Source organism: Lynx rufus, unplaced genomic scaffold (genome assembly GCF_022079265.1).
Source record: "Lynx rufus isolate CCGP_SWC_20201006 ecotype Redwood Valley unplaced genomic scaffold, mLynRuf1.p SCAF_2, whole genome shotgun sequence".
Taxonomy (NCBI): domain Eukaryota; kingdom Metazoa; phylum Chordata; class Mammalia; order Carnivora; family Felidae; genus Lynx; species Lynx rufus.
The window spans coordinates 7706435-7722927 of NW_025814834.1; the positions used below are offsets into that span (position 1 = coordinate 7706435).

General features: G+C 43.2%; 1 protein-coding gene across 5 annotated transcripts in view; it reads right to left on the reverse strand.

The window, feature by feature from the left end:
- DIS3L2 (DIS3 like 3'-5' exoribonuclease 2) overlaps window positions 1-16493 on the reverse strand; it is a 351293-nt gene that overhangs the window by 190753 nt on the left and 144047 nt on the right. For all 5 annotated transcript variants that reach the window (XM_047083241.1, XM_047083242.1, XM_047083240.1 and 2 more), the window contains 2 exons: window positions 5264-5364; window positions 147-394 (listed from right to left, as the gene is read on the reverse strand). In XM_047083241.1, the coding sequence (XP_046939197.1) occupies window positions 147-394; window positions 5264-5364 (349 nt within the window). The remainder of the gene's footprint in view (window positions 1-146; window positions 395-5263; window positions 5365-16493) is intronic.

The window sequence follows — 16493 nt, forward strand, 5'->3', positions numbered from 1 at the left end:
TCTGAAAAACTCGGACCCAAATACGCCAAGTACCCATGTTTTAATCAAGAAGTAATAATTAAAATACACAAAAAAAGTTTACCAAAAGGCTACCTAAACCGACTTCCATCTGGGATCTGTGGTTTTTCTTGCCAAAGGTCACCTACCCCAGGGCAAAATTGCTGTCCTCCTTCCAGTCCACGATGCGGCAGATGAACAGTGTGTTGGCATAATCTTTAGGCCGGGTCACAAAGTCCTGGGGACAGTCCTTGAGAGGCACATAAATTCTAGGCACTCGGTGGTCCGAGGGAGAAAACAGGGCATATTTCCTAAACAGTTCACTGTTCTTATCAGCCAAGAGTTTGAGAAAGCCTGTTGCTGCTCGGGAATGTTTTTTGTCCAAGATGTAAACCACCTGAAAACACCAAAGATAGAGTCAAATGTTGTTTATCTACAGCACTGGATAACAGCTGGGAGAAGTCAGCAGGATATTATTTGGTCAACTAGCTGGGCCTGCAGTTTTTCTAGGTCCAAATGAAGTGCTGCTTGCTGAGGCTCCGTGACTAAGTAATCCACGTTTAAGCTGCAACAACTTAAGGGTCCAGTGAGCATATTTATCCAATGAAAACTATGCAACACAAGGATGAATTAGATGGAAGTGTTTTTATAACTGAGACCTACGTCTCAAGGACATTCGGAAGCCTCCAGAAGGGAAGTATGGCTCCAAGTATCTGCTCTGCATTACATTTTCCCCGCGTGAACACAGCGGTTGCTTTTTAAAAATGTTATTGAATATAAACAAGGAACTGGTCTTTAGTATGCCTTTTGAAGCTGAAAACCTTTAAACCTTCCTTCTTTCCAACATTAAACCCACTCTCTCATTTCACCAGGCAAAGACTCAGACTACCACATCACTACAAGGACAGGCTATTTCCACCAAGAGAGAAGCATTCTTGAAGAAAGTAAATCCCCTCACCCTCACCCACCCTGGGACGTTCTTCTTCCTGAAGCGTTCCCTCCACCCCCCACGGACATTCCGCGCTTTGACCCCATTCACTGGAAGTGTTCGCCAGCGTTCCACTTTGACCCCGGAGCACAGGTTCGGACAGCTGTTGAGCCGGCTGCTGCCCTTGTTCATGTCTCAGACTCCGTAAGGGCATTCAGCCTGCCCAGGGAGAACCTCCAGCCAGTCAGTGTGCCTCTCCTCTGCCCCAGGCACACCTGGCTGCCGCCCCACAAGGCACCTGTCCTCTCGTCCAGTCTCAGTCCCACGATAGGCTCTACATTCTCCTGACTCTTCCTTCCCCCTTGGAAAACACCATTCTGTTTTGAACAAGCTCTTGTGCCCTCTGTCCAGAGTCCTTGACCTGGTCCTCGCGTCTGCTTCTCTGTCATAAGGACTCTGTCTGTCCCAGGCCCTTTGGACAAAGGTTGCTCCTTCTCCACACACAGTCCCTCAATGAGGCATCTTTGTTTTCCTGTGCTGCACAGTCACACCCAGACCATTTACTTTTCTTGCCTCGTGCATACACCTGCATCCTTTTATGGTTCAGGCTGTCCCCTTCTTGTTACTGTCATCCATGGACCTCCTAGTCACTCTGCAACACCTGGCCTACATTTCCAGGTGAATGACTCAGCCAAGATCTGTCTTGTCCTTACAGCCCCCGTATCTCTTCAATGCCGGTGGCCTTCCCTTCCATTTGATTTTAGCAACTCATCCTCATGGCCTCAGCATCCTCTGGGACTGATCCAGTCCTGATGGTCTCAGACTGACCTGCATCCGGTTCCCTTATTCTTCTGTGCCCCTCCATGACTTCTTCACCACATCAAGACCACTAGCGCCTTAACCCTAGCCTGTTGTCTGTGTCTCTTTGCTACTTCTTAGGCCTGAATCCCTCCCTACCTCTGAGGGACACATCACGTTCTGTCACTTCTGGTCCTCTCACCACCGTCGTGAGATGCCTCTTGCCCTTTCCACTGCACCCACCCTAAAAAATCCTCAATTCTGAGACAGTTCAGCCACTGCTATTCTCTACTTCAACACAAGCTACCGAGTCCGTCAAGACAGAATTACAATGACACAGATGGATACCATTACATACTCATGTTATACAATTGTTGCTCTAATCTCAAAATCTCTAGTATTTTTTACCTGTTCCCTGTCAGCACAATCTACAAGCCCCACTCTCTTGGTGATCCTCTCCTTCTAGGACTCCAATTATTTGGACGCTGAATCTATTGTACTGCCCCACAACTTCCTGAAGCTCTGTTCATTTTTTTCAGCCTATTTTCTTTCCGTCCAGATTGGGTAAATTTTACTGATCTGTTCCCAAGTTAACTCATTTTATGCTGAATCACCTCTGCTCTCCTACTGAGTTCATCCTGAAAGGATTTTATTTCTGTCTGTATCTTTTAGTTTTATAATTTCCAACTTGGTTCTTTTTTTTATAACTTCTACTTCTTTGCTGAGATTTTCTATTTTCTCATTTGTTTCAAGAGAATTTCTAATTGTTTGAAGCATTTGTTTCAAGAGAATTTCTAATTGTTTTTTGACTGATTTAAAATCACTGTCAGATAACAGTAACATCTCACTGTTGGCATCAGTTGTCTCTCTTCAGTCATGTGATAATGTCCTAGTTCTTGGTATAATGAATGATTTTCTATTGTATCCTGGACCTTTTGGATATTATAAAAGGAGATTCAAGGTCTTATTTAAATCTTTTAGAAGGCAGGCCACTGTGTCTAGATGTAGCACACGGGGCCTGGACTACTCTTGTGGGCTGTAGTTCCAATGATAATTTAATTTTCAGAGACTGCAATTCTCTTTTTATTCTTCTCCTTTTTCTTTTTTTGAGAGAAAAAGAGATGCAGAGTCAGAGGGAGAATCTTAAGCAGGCTCCATGCCCAGCACGGAGCCTGACGCAGGGATCAATCCCACGACCACGATCACCTGAGCTGAAATCAAGAGTGGGATGCTTCAGCGACTGAGCCACCCAGGCGTCCCTTTGCAGTACTATTTTGATATGTTTCGTTGGCATGGAACCAGTGGGGCTCCGGCGGGTCTCTGCTGGTACTGCCTGAGGGCATGGAAAGAACTTCCTCAGGGCTGGCCACCTGGACTCTCTAATATGGATTAAGAACAAATCCCAATCTGTGTCCATGCAGAGACAAAGAAACTTCCCGCTTACGATTTTTGTTGTGGTAGGACCCCCTTTACCAGTGCCGCCTGACCACCCAGTGTCCCTGGGTAGGAAAGTGGCGTCTCAGACCCATGAGATAAATGAGGATAAAGGTTTCCTGGACCACACACCTGCTGCGGCAGGATCTCCTTTAATGGGGTTCTCCAGCCATCTGCTACCCCGGGATGGGGGGCAGGGAGGAGGAAAACCTCAGGCCCAAAGAGACAAAGAGGCTTCCGGGGCTGGGCCACTTCTTTGGCAGAACCCCCATGCCAGAGCCACCCAATGTCCGGTGTCTCTTGGTCTTCTTGGGAGAGAAGTCTCAGGTGTGGCAGGGAAGGGGAGCCTTTGTCCTGGCCACTTATTGTCAGCAAGGCTCCCACTCAATCCCTCTTACAGGTACTGTCAGGACCGCCTGGTGTTGCTGGAGGGACTCCTGCTAGATCTGAGTGAGGAGCGAGTCTGCCTGGGCCACCTTCTGTGGCCAAGTTAGATCCAGAAACACCGGGCCCAGTGTCCTTCTGTTGGTGGAGGGGTTGTAAAGTTCTCTGCTGCCACGTTGTTCTCTAGTCTTTGAGGCCCTAACTAGCCTGCCTTCCTCTCTTCACCTTTCAGAATTCATCTATGGTTGCCTCTCGTTATTTGCCAGGGTTTATAGTTACACTAGTGGGGAAAGAGCAAGGAGAAACAAGTCTATGCCGTCTTGTCTGAACTAGAAGTCCTTGCTTCTTGTTTGAATATCTGACAGCATGGGAAATGTATGAAGCAGTTTGACATCAGTTGTGATTCATACATCAGCTGTAGTAGAAATGACTTGACCACAGCATAAGTTTTGCATACAAGTGCTGTTTTGCCTTGTGATTTTAGATTGAATTCACTGAGAAACTATCCCCCCAAAACAAACCAACCCAGCAAGAGAGAGGGTACCATTGGGGGGCAGCAGCAAATTGCAGAACACAGGTTCCATCTACAGAGGGCTGCCTGTACTCAGCTCCGACTACAGTCACGTAAGAATGTGGCCCAGTGTTGCCGGATGTTTTGTGTCGTCAAGAGAAGCCAGAAGTCTGATTCTTTCAGTAAGCTACTTAGTCAAAAGTTTTAAATACTGCACAGGTCAAACAAAACACAGGTTTGTAAGCTGGATCCAGCCCGCAGGTTTTCGATTCATTATGATCTTCCATACCTAGCATGTTGCCTGTTACACGGTGAGTGTTCAAAACGCTTATTAAAATAGCCGGGTATACTCTGGTTTCTCTTCAAATCGTATAAATCTTTCGCCTTTTAAAATAGCCGGGCAGGCAGTTGAGGGTAACATATACGTGACATAATTTAGAAATGTCCTCAGGTCAATATGCAAGAAATACCATCCTAACCGATTTGCTAGATTGAGTGGCAACACTACCACCACGGGTTAAATGTGCCGAAGGATGCCTCGGGTGGAGAAAGCCTCATGCTCACTACCACTCACTGAACCACCTGTTCCACCATGAGCTGTTTGCACAGTTAGGGGCAGCCGTGGTTGATCCCATATCCGAATATGCCACTGGCATATATAATTGAAAACTAAAATTGAATTATGCAAAGCAACAAAGATAGGATACAAAAGCAATTTTTTGTGTCTATAATAACTAAATTGAATACTTGAGAAAAACTGAAAAGGACACTAAAAACTTGCTTTTGAATGAGATATGGACATGACAACATTAAAAAATATGGAGCAAAAAAACTGAGACTCTAGAAGGAGTCTACATTCATATTGCTTCACGAGAGCCTAAATCCTCATTCCACTTCACATAACCCAAACTGGAAATCAAAGATGTCACGTTACAAGTGTGGTTTAAGCAGAAAAAGATAACATAAAACTTCAATAAACAAACCCACACACAAAGAAAAGACTTTGGACCTTCATCCAAACACAGACAAATCAACACATACATATATACTTAAAGTTATAAAAAACATTAGCTTTTTATGACTCCTTGCTTCCACTGACTTTTCGGATTAACTGACCAACTAGAGTCCTAACTGAATCGTATGAGAGACCTTTGATAGGTAGCTCAGGTGACAGTCATTTGGACAAGTGCAGAAAATCTGTATGCAATGACCTTTGCTGATCTTTGCAGAGACTTCTCTGATAAAACTCTCGTGTCCTGTGACATGGAGGTGCTCTCATCTTTTGTGACGGGGGCATCGGCATCTTCTTTTCCTAAATTATGGAGAGAGTGAAAAAGAGAAAGGAACCAGTTAGATGCATATCTATTAGGCATACGGAGTCACGGAGTTTTTAAATCCAGAGCACCATTTACTCTCAACTACTCATTTTACAGAAAAGGAAACCCAGGCCCACGGTGGTTAAGGGTCTTAGCTAAGGTCAGTCACATCACCAACCTGCATGAATGCTCTTACTCAGCAGGCCGCATTTGATCTATTTAATGTTATTCATATGCTAAGTGTCACATAAGCGGGAGTGTCAAACTATGTTGACTTGAACTAAGTCAGCTGTGTCAAAATGGCAAACAAACTAGATGTGAAATACTGCCCCAGCCCACAATGAACAGAGATAGGTTAATTTATTATGCACATCTGCTGAAATCAAAATAAATGTTAACTTTTAAAACTACTTTGATACCAGCCATAACAAACAAAATGGTGGAAAATAGATTCTATTTATTAAATAAATAAATAAATAAATAAATAAGCCAACCCTAATTTTCCTGGCTTTTCTTAGTGACATTATATAAAGAGTAAAGTATTTAAAGGCTTTTAATGTTTAATTTCCTTTCTTAAGAAACTTATAAAATGCACATTCACCCAAGAAACTGAAACCACATCTCCCCAATAAAAAGAGAGTTAGGCTCTGTACCAGAAGTATTAAAACCACTCATGAACAAATGCAGCAAATTACACACTTCTGAACATTTAATATCTTGTATTTTCATGTGTTACTTTGGAGTTCCCCACTAAATATCTTATCCAACCTTACTGGAGTTTCTGGATTCTAGGGGTCAAATTCATGTGGGACCCACCCCAGATAGCTAAGAGGGACTTGCACTTATCATTTAGACATTACCAGGGCCAAAATAAATAAATAAATAAATCCTTTTCAGGGCTGGGTGGTTCTTAGCAAAGGCTCAACTTAAGGCCAATTGTTAGCATTCTGGGGCATACTCTGGAAACACTGACATGATCTGACCTACTGGGGCTTAAGAATGATCATCTTAATCAGCTTAATGATCAGCTTAATGATCAGCTTAAATGATCAGCTTTTCCATCTATGCTGAAATATACCTACCATAGTGCCCACTGAAAGCAGAATTCTCATTGTTTTCTAAAAAGAAAAAAACAAACGAAAACTTTCCCATTGTGGATCACCCTGTCCATCAGTAAAAGAGAATATTTACCTTTTATTTTAGACCATAGTTCAGGATTACAAGATCATTAGATGTTCCCAGAACAACATCTTTTATATTCTTGGGGAGAAAAAGAAAACACACACACACACACACACACACACACACACACACACAAGTTGTGGATATGTTCCATAACATATCTTGCCAATGTGTTTTGCAGAACAAGGTCATTCAAGAAAGATTAAGAGGTTGGGACTACCAACAAACCAGTACACTCTACCTAGATATCTGCTATCTGAGTTAATAGTCTCAAGAGTTGGCGATCAAGACAAGGTAGTGAGGGGTCTTCTCAGGCAGCCCAAATCCTGGGCATGCAACTTTCTGTCATAGTCGCTGATGCTTCCAACTTAAAATGACTGTTGCCTTATATTCCACCCCAACAACAAGAAAGTCTTCTGTTCCAAAGGTTATGCCAGGTTGCATCCAGAGAAAGAAGGCAAGCCATGGAAGTGAGCCCAATCATGATTTTCAGATACCACCCCTGAACATGACCTTTTCAGGTTCTGTGTTCATAAGGAAGTCCTGACAGAAATAAAGCTTTGTTCAAAGATGCATTCTAATAAATTAAACTGAAGTTTATAGCCCTGCAGGAGAGCATCACAGATACGTTCAATGAATGTGAAGAAACGCAATGCCAGGTTAGAAGAAAGGTGAATCACCTTAATAGGTTTCCAACAACTACGTCTTGCTATGCTAAATAGCAAAGTTGTCAGTTTAATGACAGAACCTACTGCATTGTTTAATCACAAGATTCTTCATTTATTCATTTATTCCATGTGTATTTATTGAGCAAGGGGCATTAAGGATTCAGTGGTGAATAAAAGAAATATGGTTCCAGCCTTTACAGAACATTTAATGTATGAGTGATATTCGATAAATAACCACTCGATAAATATAAAGTTATAAACTGTGATGAAGGCTAAGAAGGAAAGAATAGTTCCAAGGAGGAAGAATCCTCCCAATATGCAATTTAGACAAAGGGGTCAGGGAAAGGCCCTGTGTGGAAGTGACATTTAAGCTGAGACCTGAGGATGGTGCGTACAGGAGTGAAGAAGGAGACAGAAAACCCCAGGTGGGAAATGGCACTTGGGAAGAGGCAGACAGAGGTGGGAAGTTCTGGCACAAACAAGGAACAGAAAGGAGACCGTGGAGCCAGAATGGAGCAAGCCCAAGAATGAGCATGGCAGGGGATGAGAATGAGAGGTAGCAAGAGTCAAGTCAGCTGGGGTCTTCTAGGATTTAAGCATCCTGAATTGAAACCTAAATACGGTGGGAAACTGGCTAAGGATTTTGCACAAGATGACACTGCCCAAGGTGCAGTTCAAGCAAGCTAAGAGTGGAACTGGGAAGGCCCGTTAAGAGCTACCACAGCAGTCCAGACAGGCGAGGACAGTACTACGATGCAGGTACTGCAGATGGAATTAAAAAGAACCACCTAAGACATATTTTGGAGTGGAACCAATAGATTTTGATGGTCACCAGGTATCATTAACTATGAGAAGTGAAGGACTATTTCCAGCTTTCTGACATCGGCAGCTAGGTTGATAGAGACATCAACCCGGTACAAGAGACACTTCCCTGGTACAGGAAAGACTAGAGGAGTAATTTCTCCATGAAGAAATTACTAGAATAGGACAGGCTGGTAGTGCTCACAAGGGTAAAGGTTTTGCATCCCCATGGCCTTCAGTTTTGTCATAGTGAAGGCAGAGGTGGCCCATGCATTTTGTGGTCCCTTCTAGTTAAAAAAATTCTAGAAACTAGCGACTACCAAAATTCTTCATCTAAAAGAGAGATTTTTCTAAGAAATAGATATAGTACACTAACAATAGCCCCCAAGAAATACTCTAGGAAGAAAAAGTCTAATCTCTTTCTACAGATAATCTGAAGCTTCTATTTTAAACATTTAAAAAATAAAAATGCCATGGCTTGGTGGGGTTGGCATTGCCACTTGACATCTATCAAGTGCAAACCCAACACCTGGTTTTGGTAAGAAAAATGGTCCTGATTTGGTCTTCTCATACATAAACAACAAACTGACAAGTCGGATGATAGTTAATGTTTTACAAACACATCAAAAGGTTTTCAGATGACTTAACTATAATGCCAAGTGGGGCAATGTGAAGAAAAAGGCAAGGAACTGGGCAAAAGGAGTTTCAATGTATCCCTTTAAACAAGTGACAAACTGGCAGACCCAATCTTTTGTCATCTCTTGACAAAGGGCCACAGAAATTTACTATTTCCAACAAGAACTCAGTGAAAACTGTGATATGTATGAAATGTGAAAATATTTCCCTTCAGATCTCTCAAAATCAAACAACCAGGGAAACTTATTTTATGGGCCCCTCTCCCCATGGAAACCTAGAAGCAGCAGGACAAGTCCTCCCAGGGGCAAGGAAACATTCATGTTGTAATCATTTGCTGTGCTGCAAGTTTGCCAGGGATGACAGTGATAGTCGTCCCAGGACTCACATCCAGATCTTGCCAAGCCAAAGCTCAGGGGCACCGATGAGTTCCCTCCTTCACAAATTGCAGCCCAACCAAGTCTCTCACTCTGAAATAAAGCTAATGAACTGAGTGGTGCCAGTTTTCACAGCATGTTCACACACATTTCCTCATTTGCTCCACACCACAACTTCATTTTAGTTTCATCAAGGACACGGGAGTGATGAAGAGGCAGGGCCAGTCGCTGACGTGCAGGGATCCCGGTGCTGACTGTGGTGACCAGTTCTCCATACAAGCAAGAATCAGAACATCATGGGAAGAGCCATGAAAACCTACATCAAGATATTTAAGTAGCTGGAACCAACTGAAATGCTGAAGTCAACCCAGTGAAGGTCTCGAACATCTGTGGAATGTCAGGCACTGCAAATGGCCCTGTCTCTGTCCTCTGAGAGCTAATACGCTAGAAATGAGACAAAGATTCAAATAGTGAAAGTACATGGTGCTGGTAACTACTGGTAAGCAGTGTGCCCAAAGGCAGTGAGAAGGGAGCCAGGCAGCTTGACGGTAAACCTGAGTGAAACTGGCAAGACTGAGTAGGAGCTAGTTAGATGGACGGGCATAGGGAGCATTCCAGAGAGGAAGAGAACATGTGCAAAGGCACACAATCAAGAATAAATTGAGAAGGAGGAAGTTTCTATGTATCTAAACAAGTTGCAGGAATCAGACCACAAAAGGCTTTATGTGATATGCTGAAGGGTATGTATTTTATGTTATAGAAATGAAAAGTTATTGAAAATTTTGACAGTAATATAATCAGAGTTATATTTGATGAGAGGTCAATGGTCAGTCTGTTGCTCCTTTGAAGCGAATCTGTCATTTTCTCTAGCTGCTTTTATGATTTTCTCTTTGCCTTTGGTTTTCTTGGTAGTTCCTCTTGATGTACCTAAGTCTGGATTTTCAAAAAATTTTACTTGTAATCACAGGTCATCTTAAATCTGTGATTTGGTATCTCACCTGTTATGGAACATTTCAGCTACTACCTTTAAATTTCATTTTGCTTATTTCTTTCACTCATCTCCTTCTTAGAAGGAGCTTTAACTTATTTAGACCCTCCTCTTCTGTGTTTTCTATTTGTCTCCCCATGCTATACTCTGGATAGCATTACTGGATAGCATTACTGCCTTCCACTTTGTTAATTTTCTCTTCAGCTTCATCCAGTCTTCTGTTAAATTTGTCCATTGAGGCATTGTTCTTTAAACTATGTAATCAAAAACACTATGCTTTTCCTCATCCACTGAGTTAATTTCATTATGGTTATGTTTGTCTCTAGAATTTTTATTTGGTTTCTTTTCCAATTTGTTTTGCCACATTTCATGGTTTCCTACTTTTTGTAGGTATGTTCAAGCTTATCTTTTATTATTTCTTTAAATACAGTAGTTTTTTACAGATGGTGATGATTCCATTATCTGTTGACATTTATGAAGGGCTGTTTCTATTGTTTATGGTTGTTGATGGTTCTTGCCATTGGAGTATGGTTTCCTTGGGTGCCTGGTTATATTTATGCACTGATCACTGAATAATTCAAGGCCTAGGTTGAAGAAACCTTCCTTTGGAAAGAACTTCCACTTGGTTTTGCCAGATACCTGCAAGCATGCCAGCCCTTAAGCCAATTCAAGATTGGAGATTCCTTGGTTGACCCAGTCAGTTTGAAGCCAGACTGTAATTCCACCTGTGAGCTGGTACATTTCAGGCCTACCCTCACCTACATGGTGTAGCCCTTTGATGTCCCACCTTCTTGTGAGACCCCAGCTGCTTTATTTCTGTTCCCCACCACTGCTGGTCAAATCTGCAGTTATTGCCTGGGTTCCCCATTCCAGTTTTAACCTGGTAATGCTTGTTAGCTCTTTAATGCTCTAAGTTTTAGGGTTTTTTTTTTTTCACTTTATTCAAATATTTTGAGTTTCTTCAGTGGGCAGAAGTGTGTCTTAATAACAGCCCACCATTACTATTAACAGAAAGTCCCTGGGATTTGTATTTTACAAGTATTTTTCAGGTAGCAGTGTAGAGCATAGTTAGGGACACTGACGGGGTGAGAACAGGGGAGGGGGCAGTGGTGATCTATGCAGGAAACACAACAGGGAGGCAGTAAGGAAGCTCTTGTGATCGTGCCTAATGTTACATAAGACAGAAGCACAAGGGGTGAGAGAAGAGGCAGGTACTCTCACACTTTTTTTCTCAGCAACTCCATGAAGGAAGTATTACTATTTTGATTTTTAGAAACTAGTAATCAGCAGTTCAAAGGTAAAGTAACTTATCCCAGGGTTCATTCAAGAAAATGGTTAGTAGAGGGTGAGTCAGGACCCAGTATGACTCCAAGTCCAGCCACCACAGTTGAATGAGATCTGGAAGAAAGATAGGTACATGTGGGTGGGTTCCAATGAGGAGGGGGGGGTTGCCAAAAATTTTATAATTCAGTTATAGATAGACATTGATGCCAAGTGATAAACAGCTCTCCATATAATTTTACTGCTTCCACCCATACAGATGATAGAGTAGTTAAAAGCATGAGCTTTGAAGTCACAAGACCTAAATTCAAACCTAGTCCTGTGACCTTAAACTATGTGACTTTGAAAGAGTTACTCCTTCTTTCTGAATTTCCTTCTTAGTAAATCAGGAACAGTTTCCATGATTTATGTTTATAGGTAGTGTCCTGGCACAAAGTACAATAACAAAAACAGAGATGTTAGATACTATTAATATATTGTTGTTGTTGATATTATTATTATTATTATTATGAGCTGTTGCAATGAGTTTGGAGTGAATACAACCCTGCTATCCTGGACACAAAAGACTGCACATGACTGGTGTACAGGACGATGGCAACATTATAAAATGGGCCACATTTCCTCTGTAAAATGTAACCAATCTTACAGGGTTAATGGGAAAACTAAATGAAATTAATGTGTGTAAAAGTGCTATAGTGGCTAGAATACAGTACACACTAATTGCTATACAATATATATTTGCATTACATACACCGTTCTGTACGCTTGGTGCCTTCAATGTGCAGTAAGGGGAGACAAGAGCTGGCGCTATGCAGGCAGACGGAGGCCAGGTCAACATGAGGAAGTGTGGATTTATCCCAAAGGCAATGAAGAGCTATAGAAAAAAGTAGGCGGGAGACTAACACGACTTACGCTTTCAGAGGCTCACATTGGTTGCTATGTAGGGAGCAGAGTTAGGAGAAGTGAGACTGGAGACAGAGAAGCCAGCTGTTAGCTGGTTACTACAATCAATCAGACTAGTGGCAGAGGGGATCGAGGGTTCTATATAGAGAGGTACTTACAAGGCAAGATTGACATGATTATTTGGATGCTAGCGGGGAGCTGAGGGAGGGAGGTCATATGGGGCAGAGTAAGAAATGGGGAAAGCTGCCTTGATTCCGTAAACAGAAGTTCTCAGAGTAGAGGTCCCGGACCAGCAGCAGCAGCATCACCTGGGAACTCTTGGAAATGCAAGTTCTCAGGTCCCGCCCAGATCTACTGATTCAGGACCTGGGGGCGGGGAGTGGGGGCAGCAGTCTGTTACTACAAGCTCCCCAGGGGGTTCTGATTCTGACTCACACTAAAGTGTACGAGCGACGCTACAGACAAATGGGCTATGAGCCACCACAGGAAGAGCATCCACAGGCAACCAGGAGGCGATGGAAGTTCAGTTGGGACTTAGTGAGTCTGAGGTGATCTGATGCTTAAGAGAGAGTCTGGGCTGGAGACGGAAATGAGGGTGTCCCCCGTGTACCGAGGGCAAATGGATAAGTAGGCTGGCCTCTTCGGAAATGGGTCAAATTACAAGGGTCAAAGCAGGGAGAAACACCAATATTTAAGAAAGCAGAAGTAGAAAAGCCTGCAAGGAAACTGAGGTATGGTCAGGGAAGTGGGAGAAAAATCAGGCTAATGTGGGGTGAGAGAAGAAACACAAAACAAACAAAACAAAACAAAATCAAGCATTTTAACAGGGAAAGGATGGTCAGCAGAGTGGCCTTAGTAACAAAGTCACAGGCAACCCCAGTAAGACTAATTTGAAAGAAGGAAACACAGTGAAGTCAGAATGCCGTGCGCAGGGAACTAAATGAAAGGTAAACTGAGGAGATGAGGGTGTGGACCAGGCTCCGGAAGTCTGACCACAAAGAAGTGGAATAATACAGGGTGGTAGCTGTAGGGGTAGAGAGAAATTACAACATGGTTGCTGCTTTATTTTTTTAAGATAAGGGAGTCTCGGTCACAGTTAATTGCTGATGGGAAGGAACCACTACAGAAGGTGTGGTTGCAGAGGCCACAATTAGGAACAGGAGGGGGCCCTGGGCAGGAAGGGATGGGATCCAGAACCAAGGGAAAAAGATTAGCTTCAGGCAGCAGGACAGAGATGCCACCTTCTCTGTAAATGGAGGAGGAGACAAGCCACCTGTAAATATGGTGGCTGAAAGCTGAGAGGGACCGTGGGGGGTGGGCAGCTTTTGTTTTCTCTGAAACATGTAAGCCAAACTCCTCTGCTGAAAAGGGCTGGAGGAAGTGGAGGGTATCCACTACCTTCCAAGCTGGCTCCACAATTCCAGCGGAGGATCAAATGCAAATGGCATCCCCAAACAGTGGCCCTGAACATGCCAGGCACTGTGCTCTGTGCATTCAAAATAAAACTAGGAACTCGCTATTAAAGCACCTACTGCACACATCTGGCACTGTGATTTACCTACACCACCACATTTAGTATTCTCCGATAATCCAATGAGGTAGGTGGGTATTATCATGCCAATTGCAGACAGAAGAGAAATGAGGCTCACAAAGATCAAGTAACAGGCTTGCCCATGGATACCAGCTGGGAAGTGGCAAGGGCAGGATTCGAACTTAAGTGTCATGAATGCTGGTACCTCGTGCTCTTCCCATGATGCCATACAACCTTCAGGATCCTCACAGGATTGATGGAAGTGAGAACAGAAAAGAAAACATGATTTTGAGAGATCTGCCTGAGTGATAAGACACTGGGAGAAGTCAATCAACTCTGTTTGGGGCAAATTTTGAGTTTGGGGTGACAATGGGATATAATTATGACAATATCCTCTACCCAAGCTGGAGATGTGGTTCTACATCTTGGGGTAGAGGCTGGGAACATCAATGAGATGATAATGTCTGAGAGCAGACAGATGGGTCGAGGCTGGGGAAGGAAGGACTTAACAAATTAAGAGTAAAAGGAAGAACAGATGAACAAAAGGAAAGTTAACACTCAAGCATTAGGAGGGGAAAAACCCCCTCACTACCAATTTTTCTATATTGTTCTCATCTGCGGACCGGTGAGAGGTTAAGAAAAGAGGTACTCGTCATGGCAGGATTTGGTCACCCTCCATATCAGGCTGACCATGCAGATGCCTTCAGGTTCCTGAGTTGGAGCCGAAACCTTAGATAGTGTGGCTTTCAGGCCCAAACCTGAGTTTCTCACAGGGCCATCTTCTCAGATGGAGCTCTGCACGGATTCCCATTCCAGCTGTGAACTGTATTAATTACATCATCAACACTCTCCTGCTTTTCCCCAAGCACTCTCTGCTCCAAATCTTTCTCTTGCCCAGGAGAAACCACTTTAAAATTTTTCTCCACTAAAGCTTTAATTGGCTTTTAGTTTCATGGCTCCCCAAAGACCCAAAATGTAGGCACACAATGTAGCTGGCTTTAACTTACTAATTCTGCATCTTTCCCAGCAGACGGATGATTCCTTCAAGTTTAAGCTGACTTTCATCCGAGGTTTTCTTAAAGGGGACAACCTTTCCATCTGATTATAATGTGACCATTTCAACACGAGAAACACAGTGTTTACTAAAATCAAACTGGTGTTTATTTACTCGACCTCTAAGGTCCATCAAAACTTCAAGAAATGAAAAAGGTGCTAAGTTATCTTGGAGGGTTAAGTGGAGACTGGCCTCAAACATGGGAAGCTAGACTAGATGAGTTTTGCTGTTTTCTGGGTCTTCAGTCCCACATATATCAAACACATATCTCTCTTATGCCCCAAGCCTCTTAAAGTACATGAGATATTTTATCCTACGGAACATCTCTCAGATATTCCCTACTGAATGTGAATAATAAGATCCAGCCCACTGCTCGGGCAAAAGGGAAAGAATTAAAATGCTGCTTCTCCAAGAGCCAGTCATCTTTATCAATTCACTTGCTGTGACCTAAAAAAGGCATGATCACAAAGTGATCATTAATAGGCAAAAGAAAAGAGTTTGAAGAAGAAGTTGATTTTTACAGACTGCCTCATTATCTGAGATCCATCAGGCCCCCTAGGAAACAGAACAATGAACCACTCAAAAACAGCTAATGTTTGAAGCATCTCTGATGGAAAATTGTTTCTCCTTAATAAGGTAACAAGCTCTAACTCTAAATGCAAATCAGACTAATGTGGATCACCCCAGCCAGGTTATATAGACATGAATGAGTCATTGCTTTTGATGCCAAATTGGTGAATCTGAAGGTTTTTATAATGGATCCTGTGTGGCTGCTGTGGACCCAAAGGACTCAGGTGTTAAGCAGGAGAGGGACCTTGGTCCTTCATCGGTTTCGAAGAAGGAAAAAAAAAGGGTCTTTTGCAGAACTTTTGCTTAATGTAAGACTCAGTTCTCAGAGTTGCAAGGGGATGAAAGATAAGCAAAAACAGTTACATAAGGGGAGAAAAGAAAATATCCAACCATAATAAGATCAGTGATGGAACACAGACTGGAAAAAAAAGCAGCTATGAAGAAGAATCACAGAAGGGAAACATCGCACATTTAGTTGGAAGAAATAGGTAACAGAGGAAACATCCCGCAGTGAGCAGGCTCTAATATGGCCCCCACGGATCCTCGCGCCTCCTGGGCTACACATCTGTGTACGATCCCCTCCCTCCGAGTGTGGGAAGGGCCTGTGTCTTCCTTCCAGCCAACAGAATGTGGCAAAGATGATGGGCTGTCACTTCAATGACTGGGTTACATAAGACTGTCTCTTCCATCTTGTTAGCAGATCCCCTCACTGGACCCAGTGAAGCCAGCTGCCACACAAAGAGGCCCATGCAGCAAGGGGCTGAGGCAGCCTCTAGCCAGCAGCCGGCAAGGACTGAGATCTCAGCCCAAGAGCCCCCAAGGAACTGAACACGGCCAACAACCACATAAGCTCAGCCTTCAGTTGAGTGACACCTTGATTATGGCCTTGTGGGAAACTCTGAAGCAGAGGACAGAACCAAGCCATTCCCAGATTCCTGACTAAAGGAGAACCTCGTATCCTATACCCACGACACCTTGGACACCAAATGTATGGGTTTTCCACACCAAGCAATTCCCTAATTCTCTGGGTGTCCTACAATTTAATTCAATTCAGACACTAACTACCTAGAGTTAGTACAGACCTCACAGGTTAAGGGTTCAGTCCCACAAGACCACCCCCAACTTCAGACACCAAAC